General features: G+C 49.7%; 1 protein-coding gene across 1 annotated transcript; it reads right to left on the reverse strand.

Annotated features, from left to right (window-relative positions):
* Positions 1 to 6117: 6117 nt before the first annotated feature.
* Positions 6118 to 6579, reverse strand: INAFM2 (InaF motif containing 2). Its single transcript, XM_087814831.1, has one exon. It carries the CDS (start codon positions 6577 to 6579, stop codon positions 6118 to 6120), a length of 462 nt encoding a protein of 153 aa, XP_087670957.1.
* Between the last annotated feature and the right edge of the window lie 7715 nt (positions 6580 to 14294).

Below are 14294 nucleotides of genomic sequence, written 5' to 3' on the forward strand. Positions count from 1 at the left end.
GAACAAATGTGGCACCCACTACTCCTTTTAAGGACTGGCTCGAGGAACAGCAGGCCTCAGGGAGGAGGTGAGGCAAACACACCAGTACCTTTGCTGGAAGGGGAGGGAGGAGTCTTTCAGGCCTGCTCCTTCTTAACAAGCTCTCCAGGGCAAGTTCTGCTGCACTGTCAGAAATAACCAGCAATGTAGGCTTTTCCCCTTGTCTCAAACTCTGGGGACACAGCATTTCTTTTCTCCCGAGCAGGGCAGCTGGCTTCAACCAAGAAAGAGGATCAGAAGTCCCCTTGATAGCAGTCTGTCAGAACAGAAATACCCTGAGCCCTGTACACCAGCTTTGTCCTGTACACCAAGAGGTGGCAGGTTCGATTCCCAGTCAGGGCACATGCCTGGGTTGTGGGTTTGATCCCCGGATGGGGTGCATGCAGGAGGCAGATGATCGACGTTTCTCTCTCCCTCCTTCTCTCTGAAATCAAAAATATAATTAAACAAACAAACAAACAAACAAACAGAAATACCCTCACCTAAGTTACAGGTTCAGAGGGAAAGGCTGGGCCAGTGGTTCTCAAATTTTAGTGTGTATCAGAATCACCTGGAAAGCTAGTTAAAACAGAATGCTTGGCTCCATCCCTGAATTTCTCATTCAGTTGGTCTGAGATGGGGCCCAAGACATAGCATTTCTACCAAGTTCCCAGTGATGCTAATACTGATGGTCTGGGTACTGGTGTGGATGTTTGCTACCTGCCCCTTCACATTTCTTTCCTTGCATCAATTTTCCTCAAAGGGACAGCAGTTCCCTTGAAAATATATTACCTCATGTGTGTACACTGTACTTTTATTCCCAAGATCTCCAAGCCCTGTCACATCTATGACCTCCATTTGCTCTCATGAATTCCCATTTGGTTAGGAGAAAAGAGAGGGGTCAATGGCCATAGCCAATGCCATTACTGAGTTCTTAAGTTTCCTATTTTCTAGTTCAAGGCTCCTTCCCAAGAGCATGCTGCCTCCCACTCATGTCCTCATGATACTGCGAGCTGTCTATGGACCAGAGACTGACTGCTGTGACACAGCACTGCCCAGACTGACCAGCAGGAAGCTGAGGGGGTAGGTGGCCTCCAGAACACAGTGGGGGGAGACCTCAACTCATACTCAGAATACTATGGAGGAAGCAGAGAGAAGTATATTAAAAAAAAAAAAATTCCTTGGTAATGAATGTAATTGCTTCTTTGGACAAGTTGGTTTGGGGACTTTTGAGGTTCATTTGGCACTCTGTAGGCACTAAATAAATAGTTCTTGAATTAATGGTAGTGGTTTATGGAAAGTAATTTAAGTTAGAATCTTATTGCTGTTTAACTGAAAAACTGTTGCAAAAACAGATTACTGAAGTTAAGAAAATGGGGCAGTAACAAGGGTAGATTCTTGTTGGCATGACTGAAAATTCCTTGAGGGTGAGAACTGTGTGGTAATCTTCTGGTCCCTTAGTAGTAGCTTAGCAAATGTTTCAAGTAGCACAGGGAAACTGGTTTTGCCCAGTGCTCCTTACTGACCAGGTGGCTCATGTGCACCATGGGAGCCATAGCTGTTTCTGCACTTAGGATGGAGAGCCTGGTAGAGTCTGGCTGTGTGGTAAAAAAAAGGTTTTGTTTTTGTATTTTTAAAATTAGCTACTGGAGGGAACAAAGAGTGTAACATAGGTTTTCTGGCAGCAGAAACCCACAGGCTATGTCAGCAAGTAAAACAGATGTGACCAAAAAACTGTCGATGGAGCAGGTATTTTTATAGCTCAACATTAGGCATAAAAGGCCAGAACAGAGGAGACAATGAATGGGTCACACATTCTATGCTGCCTCCATTAAGCACCACATGGAATACAGCTGTGAACTTCTGGAGCCTGGAGAGAACAGGCAGGCTAAGCCCAAGTCCCTCAATTTGGAAATGAAGAAAATTGTGGCTAGCCCAGCCAGTGCAGCTGTGATTTGCAGGGGTTCTCTTCAGAAATCAGTCCCTTGAACCAGATTATGGGCTCTGATGTGGGTCCACAAGTGAATTATGACAATGACACCACAATGACACAAGGAACAAGGCTATTGCTATCCAACACAGTGATCAACCAGTTGAGCAACAAACTCAGGGCACCTACTACTGTGCCAGGCACTGAGATTAGTGCTGGTCCTGAGAAATGAGCAAAGCCATGTGGTCCCTCCCTCATCCCAGAGAGACCAAAACAAACAAACAAACAAAACCTACAGCTGTGACCCTTTTGTTAATGCAGTTGCAATTCCAGAAATACCTCCATTCTCTGTAGACAGGAAGGAGAGGACAATTATTACCCCTTTTAAATAGCTGTGGTAGCCCTAAAGCTTGGGAGCTGACCTTTCAGTTCCCCTTCAAGAAACATGTAGAAACAAGTAGATGCTCTTCACTCAGCATTTCAAAACAGGATATAAATACTCAACTAAAGAACACAGTATCTTAGAATTCCCTAGTGAAAACTGAAAAACAAGGTAGACAGAAAATGGTCTCATACTGTGTGGAAATCTAGAGCTCTTAGGAAGAAAAATATTTCTTAAGACTTCAGGGAAACACTTTTTGTATCTCAGCACCCATGGGGGAGAGACAAGATACCCACACAAAACCAATGTAACCAGCTTAGCAAACCCTGGCCCCTCATCCTCCAAAACTTCACTTTCAAAAGAGAATTCTCTCTTCCTCCAAACTCAGGCTGTCAGGGAATAAGCTCATAGCAGAAACTTCTAATAGAAACGAACACCGAGAAACTATCCTGGTGGTGCAGGTACAAGGCAGTTGAAGGAAAGTAACCCCTTTGCACAAATCTCTACTTCCTGGCTCAACAGCTGATGGACAGTTTTGCAGCTAATTTCTAACCCTTGAAAATAAAACTATTCAGACCACTGACCCCCACCAACCGGGCCCTGTTCTGGTGGACTGGTGTCCTTCTCATCAGCCAGCAGGCCCCTGCCACACACACTGCTGTATGGGCCCACCGCGTGAAGCTGGGTGCAGCTGCAAAAGCCACATGTTACCATCTACAGAAAGGAGGGGCTGACTAGAACCTCAAAACTCTTTCCCTCCCCTTCTGCTCTCCCTTACCAAGCCCTCTCACAGAAAGCCATTGTGTAGGCTGAAGAGGGAAATAAAAGAAGGGCAGACTTTTTCCAGGCTCCCCTGCAGACTACAAGGTGATGTAAAAGAGCAGCAGCCAACCCCCCAAACAGCTCTGGAGAAGTGCAGGCCTCAGGGGGCCCCACCAACACTGGCTTCTGGTTGTGTACTGGGCAGCACTGTCTAATAGTGAGCTGAGCTCAATTGCTTGCCATGTATTTTGCAGCATAACTAATCCCTTATTTTTGTGCTTTTCACCCACATGTTCTTTTATTGTTTGCTTTAGGGGGAGAAAAAGCCTCACCTTTGAAGCAATCTAAAGCTTCTCTCAGCATTTGGCTCTCTCACCTCCTCCACTGTAGACAGAGCTCTGAACAACCACTGCAGACTCCTCAGTGTGCCTTTCCCAGTGTTAGCATTTCTTGAGCTATCTAGAGGCCAATGGTTTTGTTTAAAGGTGAGAACAGTGATGCTATCAAGCAGCTTATCCTCACCTCAGTTCTCAGCCAGCTCAGTATTTGCAATAATTCTTAATATGCATGGTGACTGGTCCCTTAGGTTCCTCAGCCAGGCATCTGCTCACAGTCTAAAAGCAGAACTTTTTCAACCTTTTAAAGCTAGATATCACTGTTCTTCCAACCCCATCATTGCTTCCCGACTAAGATGGATCCTGCCATCCTTCACTAATCAATTCAGTCAAGCTATCAGGCACAGAGAACATTAGGGCAATTGTTTTTTCCTTTTACAGCTATTTATCACCGCCCATCCACATCTCAGACCATTTCCTCTTCCAACCTCTACTCCTTACCAAAGAAATTTGAAAACAGAAACAATTTACACACGCTTACATAGTTATTAGAATGTATTTTTGTTCACCTGAAAAATAAAACTTTTAAAAAATATACAAGACTTTTTGAGTACAGGTATATCTTAAATGGCTGAATTATAAATAATGTCTCTGGTCATGTTCACAGCTAGAGCTGGAACTAATGTCCCAATTCCAGTGAAGGCTTTAGAGTCAGGAGGCCAGCAGCTGGACCTACAAGTGGTCTCTCTAGACTCTTTGATCCATCCCAGAGTGGATTCAACAGTCCAGAATGCAGGGGTTAGGATGGGGACAGGAGATTGGACTCCCAAATGTTCTTCTGCAAGTTCAAAGAATTCTTGGAATAAGAGATCAATTTATAAATTATTAAAATATAGGACTAAAAATTCACACAATAAATATAAAGTACAGGCTATTATTGAAGTTATAAAGTGGCATTTTATGTTTCTCCCCCATAGGTCCCCACCAAAATTTTAAAAGGCCTCAGAGGCTTTCTAATGACCAAAGTCAAGTCAGCTGCTCACAAATCTCCTCCAGCCAGACACCTTGGGGGTGCTACCAGCCATACCCCTAGGCTATGACAGCTCAGCTGCAGTTATCTTGCCCACAACAGGAGATGGCTTAAAGCAAGGCTGTTTGTCCTATAAACTTGGATCAGAGCTAACTACAGTGTAGGCCAGAAAACTGAAGAGACAAATTGTTTCAGGACTCAGGTGGCTAAGTTTTTGTCTTTTTTTTTTTTTTTAAAGTGTCTCATTTCCCAAAACGGAAACACTAAGGGGTTTGATATCGTCACTACCCACACTCAATTACCTAAAAGCAAGTGGCAGAAGGAAATGGAATCCGAATTGAGGATGTATAATTCTTACTGCCCCAGAGCTATGGAAGTGTCATTTCCCTTGATGTTTCTCATCTCAGTAAAAAAGGCTGCATATAAGTTTATCAGGAGAGGTAAAGACAAGCCAATTTAACCTTCCTACCGCTGGTCTATTAACTGGCTATCAAAGCACAATCCTGAGTTTGATGCCTACTTTTTAAACCAGAGGATGTGTAAAAGCTCTGGTTTCACAATAAATTTCATCCTAATCGCAGGGCTACATTGCCACTACAAGCTCAGGGAAGAGGGAAGGCTAGGATGATTACTGGAAGAAGACAAGATCTTAAGGAGCAGGGGAAAAAAAAAATAAATAAAAGATAAAACAAACACTTGTGAGTCACTCTACTTACAAAAGCTTGCTCTTCCTAAAACACTGTGAAGAGAAGGCCAAAGATTGAAGCACAGAGAAAGGCACTGCTCTTTCCCTTCTTTATTCCGTGGCCCACATCCAGATACTTAGGGTGCAACAGGAAGCCTCTTGGGTGGGGGCACAAGAGTGGGAAGAGATCAGTACACTCCCCAGCTTCCCTAAACTGCTATTTCTCCTAAGGGTTTCACTGTTCTTTCAACAAGTAAAATAACGATTATACTCTTTTGTGTCATAAACCTATCTTTCTGAAATAGGAGGGGGAGTAGGGGAAAGAATGGATGATGGAAAAAACAGTGTTTGTGCCCTTTGGCTAGCTGCACTTTGGGGCCCAGCAAATAGCCCTTGCCTGACCCCATCAGTCAGTAGCTACCCAGGGTGTGGTAGAATATATAGAATTCTATGTAATTACAGCTTCTAGTGCATATGTCAACAACTATATACAGGGATCTATAAATTAAATGCATTTGTGGTCACTGCAACTAGGTTGACGTACCTGAGCTCCACTACTTTTGGTGCCCTCCTCCTTCAACTTATTTAAGAGCCCCTACAGCTCCCTCCTTCCCCTGAGTCTTGGGGGAAAGCCCGAGTCACCCCTGCACGTAGGATACACGAGTGCAAACGGCGCAGAAGAGTTCGGTGCTAGGATCACCCCCCGCCCTCCCCACGTCCCGCTTATGGCTCATAGCCCCGGCGCCGCATCACGGTCCTGGGAAGACCAAACCCCCGAGTCCCGGACGAAGAGTGGTCTCTTGGCCGAAGATCGAGCTGCAGGCCACTCGCCCCACGAGTCGGCGATCGTCCGGGGAAGGGGGGCGTTCACTCCCGTGCGTGTCGCTTCAGCGGGATCTCCGCGCCGTCCCGCTGCAAAGTCCAGCCTCCAGGCTTGGGGAGGATGGTTCCCCGCCGCGGTGTGGCGGGCGGGCTTCAACGACTCCCGGGCGCCGCCGCCGCTCCCTCCTCGTCCTCCTCCGGCCCCCGCGGCCGCTCCGGCGGCCCGGCCAGGGGGCTTTCCGCAGAGGGCTCGGGAGGCAGGGGCCCTGCCGCCTGCAGCGGGGGCGCGTCCCGCGGAGCCTCACGGCGGGATGACCCCGTGGCACTGGGCCCCGCGGCTGCCGCCCCCGAAGTCCCGGACGGGCCGGTGGCGTTGGAGCCGCCGGGGGGCGGGCCGGCGGCTCCTCCCGAGGTCCCGGCGCCCACCGGCTGCCAGATGAGGCTGTAATAGACGGCGAGCACGATGGCGGCCAGCGACACGGAGAGCACGTAGGCGAACACGGTGGCGAGCCGGACCCACTTCTTGTTGGTCTTGGCCGCCATCTTCGCCTTCTTGTCCCCGGTGTAGGTGGCCGGCTTGCCCCGCTCGGCCGGGGCGGCGTCGCGCTCCTTCATGGGGGGGCCCCGACCTTTGCCCCGGTGCTCCACGGCCCCGGCTGGAGGGGGCCTGGCGGCCTGCGAGGACTGGGCAAGGGGCGCCCGGCGCCCTCGGTTCCCGGCCGCTCCGCCGCCGCTCCTCACGCCGCCCGCCCGCAGCCCGCCACCGCGTCGCTGCAGCCGCCGCCGGGGCCTGGGCCAGTCACCGCCGCCAGCGCCGCCGCCGCCGCCGGCCCGTCAGCTGCTTCCCCGCCGCCGCCACAGCCACAGCCGCCACAGCCGCTCGGCTCCGCGTCCCCATCCGCCGCCGCCACCGTCTGCCCGGCCGCCGGCCGCTCGGTCTCCAGTGGCCGCGCCGACAGCGAGCTCCGCTCCAGCCGGGCTCCCCCGCCTCGCGCGCGGGCTCCGGGGGGGCGGGGGCGGGGAGAGCGCTGCGGGGGGCTGCCTCTTAAAAGGGCGACGCCGGGGTCCGGAAGTGCCGCGCGGGAAGGCGGGCTTCTGTTGGGCGCCGCACGGTGCCCCGCTCCCGGGCAGGGGCCCGGGGGAAGAGAGAGTTAAAGGAGGCTGGTTCTTAAAAGGGCAACGCCGCCGCAGCCCGGCGCCCGCCGGCGCGGGGAGGGTGGGCGCTCAGCGCTTCTTTAAAGGGGACCCGCGTCATTTGGGGAGGAGCGCGAAAGCGAAGGGGGCGGGGAGGGGCGCCCGGGCGCGGAGCTGTCAACTCTGGCAACTCTCCTCTTAGTCCTGACTGTCCCTAGTGAGAGGTGGAATAGCAGCACCAGTTTGGGCCCCCGGGCCTCAGTTTACCCCCAGGGTAGGGGTGGCAGCGCACTCGTGCCGTCTGCTCGCGCTCCGCTCCACGTACGCTGCCGGCGGGTCCCCCAGACCCCTCGATGCCTAAGGACTCTGGCCCACGTCGGGCTTAGGCAGACGGGACCGGCAGCGCGCACGGCGGTCACAGTTGTCGCGCCCCTTCCCCTGCGGCCCCACGCCCTTCCCCGTCCCGCCGGGGCTTCGTGGCTTTGCTGAAATGTACCCAATACCTTGTCCTCTTACAACCCCGAGTCAGGATGCCCAGGCCTTCGAGAGCTTCCGGGACGGTACTACGTGCTAAGCTGGCTTTCCAGACTCGTCTCCCACCTTAGTGCCAAAGTTTGCAACGGGTCTCAGGTCCCGCTTTTGGGGGGTCCCGACCCCCAGGTCAAGGGCCTGGGCTGAACCCGAGGAGCGGCTCCAGGTGCTTTTCCCCTCCCTGATCCTCTCGAGGTCTCAGAGCCTGGGCGTTCGTTCCCTCGCCCTCCTTCTACAAGACTTCCCAGAATTTCTGGTTCCCTCCTCCTTGAATTCTGCTTCCTGTGTTCCCAGAACTGGATGTGTGGACTGCCTGGGTATCTCAATGGGTGTGGGAGACTGCCTGTGTGGGGAGAGGACTGTGGTCCTGATGGGCTTCTGTGGGTGAACAGCTTTCCCCCCAAGTTCAGACCCGGAAGATGTGAGCCTGATTTTTCGCTTCTGACTCTGTGGGGCAGGACCCTCTCGCCTTTCCCATTTCCCCTGATCCTCTACAGGAATTCTATGGTATGCAGACAGGATGCCCCATTTATGAGGAGTCCCCTTCCCAGCACTGCTGCCCTGCCCCCACTAAGGACAGGCCTAGTGAGAGGAATCAGAGAATCAAGGCAGGGTGGGGACAGAAAGGGCCCAAAAGATCATCTTTTGTAAATACCCCCCTGGACCCTAGAACCTCGTGCACAACGTCCCTATGGAGCACTCCAGCGTCAGATAACGACTCTGTGATGGTGGACCTTGCCTGCTCCCCGAGGCAGCCTTCTCAGGCTTTGGAAAGTTCTGACCAATTACACACAGAAGTCAGGTGGTTGTAAGAGCTGAGTGTGCTGATGACTGAGGGAACCAAAGGCCTATAACCCGACCCCTCACTCTCATTCCTGAGGCCCATTTGTGAGTCTGCCACTAACAGTGGCCAACTGGATGCTATTTCCAGAAGTAGCCTGCCTTTTTACTTTCTGAGAAATTTCAAGAACATTGGAAGTTTGGAGTGTGTATTGTCTTCTGTTAGGCTGATGGGGAAAAGACCACTCCTTCCCCATCCTGCTCTCAGGTCAGCCACAGCTTGTCCAGCAGGTGGCCTGTTAAGTTAAAATCCTGAATTGTCTCTGGATGTTGTCCGCTCCTCTCCCCTGCTCTCTGGCTTTCCTGGCAGGACTGATCATACCAACTATACCACGGTAAATTATTCTGAAAGATTCCAGCTAAGGCCAACCCAAAGCCTCCATCTACCTTCTTTCTTGAATTCACTCCATATTTCTTCTGTTGCAGATTAAACTTCTTTCTTCTTGCCTGGTTCTCAGTGGAGCGGAAAACAGCATGTCATTCTTTTCTATACTAAAGAATAAACATACTTGAAGCACTTATTCAATTCCTCTCACCCTATTTTTTTTCAAACTAAACAGTGCCAGATTCTTTAACCTATCATCAATAAGCCCTATTTATTATCTGGATTTACATAGTGCCTTTTACCCTGGAACTCAAATTGCTTTCAGGTATAATTGAGCCTGATCTCCCTGGTGCCTGAGCCATTAAGAAACCATTAGTGTATTCCTGCTGCAGGCAACTAAATGGCCCCCTAGTGGCCTGAAAGTGAATATGCTTCTCTAAGTGCCTCTCCCCGTCTGAGTGTAGAAGAGAGAGAGAAATCAGAGAATGAAGACATGGTGGGGACAGTAAGGGCCCAAAAGGTCATCTTTTGTAAATACCCCCATGGGCCCTAGAACCTCCTACACGGCATCCCTATGGAGCACTCCAGCATCAGCTAAAATACCCTCCATGACTGTGTACCTTGTCTGCTCCCTAAGGCAGCCTTGTCAGGCTTTGGAAAGTTCTGACCAATGATGACAGCAGCAACATCCATGGCCTTATTACGTGCTAGGCACCATACTGAGCACTTACATTCCTTGTCTCATTTGTCTCACAACAACCTATCAGGTAGGTACTCTGGAAGGGTTGGTGATTCACCTTGACTTGAATGGGCATATATTCTAGATATGGATTTCTCTTTCTTGCTAAAGGTGTCAACCAGCACCACTCTTTAAGGGCTTAAAGGTGTTTGATTCACTGACTGACTTGGGATCTCACATAATGTTGCATCAGATCAAGAGTCTTACTTTATAACAAAAGAGTGGTTGTGAATCTTCTGGGCACATCACATACTTTGCTGCCCACCGGTAAATAGAGTTGATAGAATCAAAGAACAGCCTTTCAAAGGTGCAGGTGAAGCACCATTTTAGGACACCGTGCTCTGGCACAAAGCATGCACCCTATCCAATAACTATAATATGGTGCTATGGCCCAACAGCTAAAATATAAAAGTCTAGGGAACAAGGGATGGAAGGAGGAATAATTTCATTTATCATCACTCCCAGTGACCCTTGGAGGTGGGGGTAGGATTTGTGGTTCCTATTCCGACAGTTCTAGGCTCCATGGGTTTAGAGAATCTGAGTCTCAGAGGTGGAACACTTCCAGCAGAGGCAGAACAAGAATCCCATAAATGCTTACTGTGGCTGCTGTTCATCCTTCAGAGTCCTTGTGCCAAGAGGCCAGCAGGCAAAGAAAGGAATCACTTCCTAGCAAAGATATGTGACCCTGGTCCTTTATAAAAGATAGGGCTGCTGCTACATAGTGGGTCAGGGAAGAATATGTTTGGCACCCAGGTGGAACACTGGGGTGTCTCTTGGTACTCCCTTGCCCAATTTTGACAGTAAGTAGACAAATTCAAAAGCTTAGTTTGAGAAGGGCATGGTGATTAAGGGCTCAGACCCCTCAGGAATGCCACCAGGTAAGCCACCTAGACCAGCAGAGGTACAAGCTGAAGGTAGAGAGAATTAGAATGGGTAATGGGGTGGCGAGAATGCTGAATATCAGTGACACCAAGACAAGCTGCAGTAGTGGAGAGTCAGGAATGAGTAGAGAAATAAATTAATCAGTGATGCAGTCACAACAAAGGACACTCTGGAGTTGAAATGACCCTTCACACCTGGCCCTAACTGAGGCAAGAGGGCTGGACTTTTAAAATCCCACATTGACCATGCAGATTATCCATAGGAAGGGCTTATGAAGTCAGGCAAGGTAGCTCCCTTTGGAAATGCCCAGGGAGAGATTCAGCTATGAGCCATTAGCAGCCAACACTCCGGCAATTTGGGATTAAGTTTCTTGGTCCCAGATGCAGGATCTGGGTAGCGAGTCACAGCAACTATGACAGTGCCCCCTGGACATGGCTTAGACTACATGCTTCATATGGTAAGCTTACTTTGGGTGGACATAGCTCCTCCAGAATTCTGCTTTTCTCTGGGAAACTTACAGGAAGATAAGTAGGGGGAACTTTTGCCTCCCACTTCATGAGCCCTTCCTAGGGATAATCTGCTTGGTCATTGTGGGGAAGCAAAGGTCCAGCCCTCTTGTCCTCAGTTGGGGCCAGGTCCGAAGCATCATCCTCATCCCAGAGCTCCCTCTGGAGGTGTCCTTTGTTGTGACTGCATCACTGATCAATTTATTCCTCTGTTCAGTCCTGACTCCTTCACTCCTTCAGATATGTTGTTTCTGAGAGTACTTCCCAATAAACTTTCTTCAAGCAATTCTCTTCCTCATAATGGTTCATGAGTAACATGACCTAAGATAGTCACCTCAGTCACCTAAGATTCTAACCTTGGGGACCCAGGAGAACAAGTCTCATCCATCTGAAGGTAGGCTTTCTGGCCACCTGTGTCTCTTAAGCCATGGTTCCCTCCATCAGTCCTCACAGGGTGTTGTGTCATCCTATATCCCAGCTGTCCTCCACCAGGTGTCCTCCAGCTATGTGTTTCCCATGATAAAGCAACTAAACTGAAGTCCCTGGGTACATCAGATGTGGCCTGACATGACAGGAATGAGAATGTGACTGAGTCTTCCTTGGTTCTAGCACCTTGGCTGCATATTGGAGCCAAGGGCAAAACTTTAGAAATCCAAACTCCCCACCTTCCTTCCTCTCTCCCCACCCACCCATCCCAGGTCCTGATTCAGAGGGTCTGGCGCAGCAAGGATACAGTCTTACCAGAGCTCCCAGGCAATTCTGATTGATATCAAGATGGAGAGTCACTGGGCTTAGTATTCAACTTCAATTCAGCAGCCTCAGAGTCTGTCTGCTTTTCTGGCAGCCTTTTCATTTGACTCATATGGAGCTGGCTGTCAGCAAAACCCCTCAGTTTTATTCACACATGCTTCTGCTAAGCTGCCACTTCCCCACCCTGTCCGTGTACAGTCGGTGCCTTGGAGCCAAGCCCAGATCTCTCAGTTAAGCCCTGTTCATTTCACCTTTGAGGTTCAAGCTGTTACTCCAGCAAGTTAGGAGGTTTTGGGATCCTGAGTATGTCTCCCAATGTATCCCCTGTTCTCACTGACTTCAGCATTCACAGCATTGAGGGGCTTGTTCTCTGTGGCTTTGCCCAGGTCCTGATAAAAAGGTAGATGACAGGAAAGGGAACAAAAGCCTTTAGCGTTTCTGAGGGCATTCCTCATGTGCAATGCACCATGCCCGCCTGGAGAGGGACATCGCCCACTTTCTTTTCATCACACTTAGGAAAATAATTCACTTTCACAGATAGATAAACAGAGGCAGAGAAGATGTTTAATGTGTCCAAGAACACCCTGCTGGGGTGGAGGCCAATCCTTTCCTGCCGTCTACAGCTCTTATCTCTAGGTTTCTCATATTCCAGGGGAAAGGTGGGAGATAAAAGTGACAAGGTTGGCCCTCCTGATTGGAAAGAGAGAGGTTTTTAGAGCTGGAAGGGATCTTTGAAACAATCAAAAGCCTAACAGATTAGAGAGCTTGGGTAACTTGCTTAGATCACACAGCATAAATCTCTCTGTTTGAGATTAAAATCTGGGTTTCTTGAGGATGAACAGTGTTCACTCAGTTACATCTCCAGGTAAGTTTGATCAAAAATGGCACTTCAAAGGGAAACACATATGGGACCGATTCTTTTCCACTTCTAAGTCCCAGATGTTTCCCTCTATGATTCTAGAAGAGCTTGGTTTGGGAGGACAGGTAACATCTTCCTCCTGTGCTCCTGATTGCCTCTCCTCTCCTACCTAAGGGATTAGAACCTCAGCACCTGCTACCAGCCTTGTCCCTTCCTCCATTCATACTCAACTCTCAGTGTGCAGAGGGTGGCTGGATCTGGAGCCACAGCTGGACATACAGACAGACTGGTGGACAGCTCCTGCTCCTCACTCTCACGCCTGCCTCATCGGCTGTGGGGGCTGTGGTGGTACAAAGGTGGTGGGAGGTTGGCACTCAACTTCATGAGCTCTGGCCACTTCAAGTCTACAACCAGGAACACCCCTAACTCAGCCGGCCCTGGGAAGGTGGGTCCAGCCCCTGATCCACACAAACTACTGAACACACACCCACACCCACACTAGAACCAAAGTCCGTGAAGATATTTGTTATGGAAAGAATAGCATATATACTGAGAAGGGTAATAAGAAACTGCATTGCTCCTGTCGGTGTTTGCTAAAAATACCTGTAATAAGTACTTTACATTCATTATAATATTTAGTTCTTACAACACCCCTTGAGGCATTATTAATTCCATTTTACAGGTGAGAACGTTGAGGCACAGGAAGGTTAAGTATCACAAGATAAGCCAGCTAGGAAGTGACTGGGCTCATAGAGTAGTGAATGTGGCTCCATATGTCAGACTGGGAAACAGACCCCAGAGGATATAACAGCAGCCTTCTTCATTCCAAAACTAAGCTAGCCATTGGCCCAAGACGTACAACAGGCCTCCGGCCTCCTGAGCCTCGCTGCTTCATCAGGTAAGAAACACACCTAATGGGGCTTTCTTGTTGGCTAGTAACTGGGTCACCAGAAAATCTGAGTTCAACTTCCACCACTAAACTTCTCTGATGAACAGACTGGGAAACCAAAGCATGAAGTCCCCACACAAAGCTGCCAAGTGAGCCAGTGAATTAGGGACCTGCCTCTGAAGCTTCAGGCTACCAGCATCTCCCTGGGAGGCAGCAATGTGCTGAATATAAGTTCTTAGTGACTTCTATGACCCAAAGCCACAGAAGCTCACACATGACAGACTCTCCAGCTTATGTGTCTCCCCGGATCACAGTTGACACAGACTCTCCAGCGACGTCACTGAGGATCTACTTTCCTTTGATTCCCAGCCTTTCCCCAGGAGGCATGTGTTTTCTAGTGCACCCAGTAGGGGGCATCCTCACCCTTCCACCTTCTGCCCTGGAAAGAGTGGAGGGGTGGGGAGGCGCAAGATTGGCAGATTGCCTGGGGCCCTCTGCTCAGATCAGTCCAGGAGCACATTTCCCAAACTGGGTATTGTGTGACCGCCTGATTTTCTTCATATCCATTCTACCATTATTTATACAGTATTTTTCTTTGTCAATACACATTTTTTTAAAACCTCAATGTATTTTTAAAAGAAAAAAGCCTTCTTTGATGAAGGTTTTCCCAGCTCCCTCACCGTGTGAATTTCCTGCATTCTGAGGGCTGCTTTGCAGGATATGGGCAGGAAAAGACAGGCCCCCGCAGAAGCTACAGTTGGGGGTCTCAGTGACTGGTTCCAGGCAGTGCCATCACTTGATAAAGAGGGTGAGGATTTATTCTGTGGATTCAGAGCCTCAACCTTCAGAGCCTGATAATGGAAGGATCACAGTAA

Source organism: Miniopterus natalensis, chromosome 1 (genome assembly GCF_054644295.1).
Source record: "Miniopterus natalensis isolate mMinNat1 chromosome 1, mMinNat1.hap1, whole genome shotgun sequence".
In the NCBI taxonomy this organism is placed as follows: Eukaryota; Metazoa; Chordata; class Mammalia; order Chiroptera; family Miniopteridae; genus Miniopterus; species Miniopterus natalensis.

Coding starts and splice junctions, on each gene's coding strand:
- INAFM2 (XM_087814831.1), bottom strand. CDS start 6,579: ATGAAGGAGCGCGACGCCGCCCCGGCCGAGCGGGGCAAGCCGGCCACC.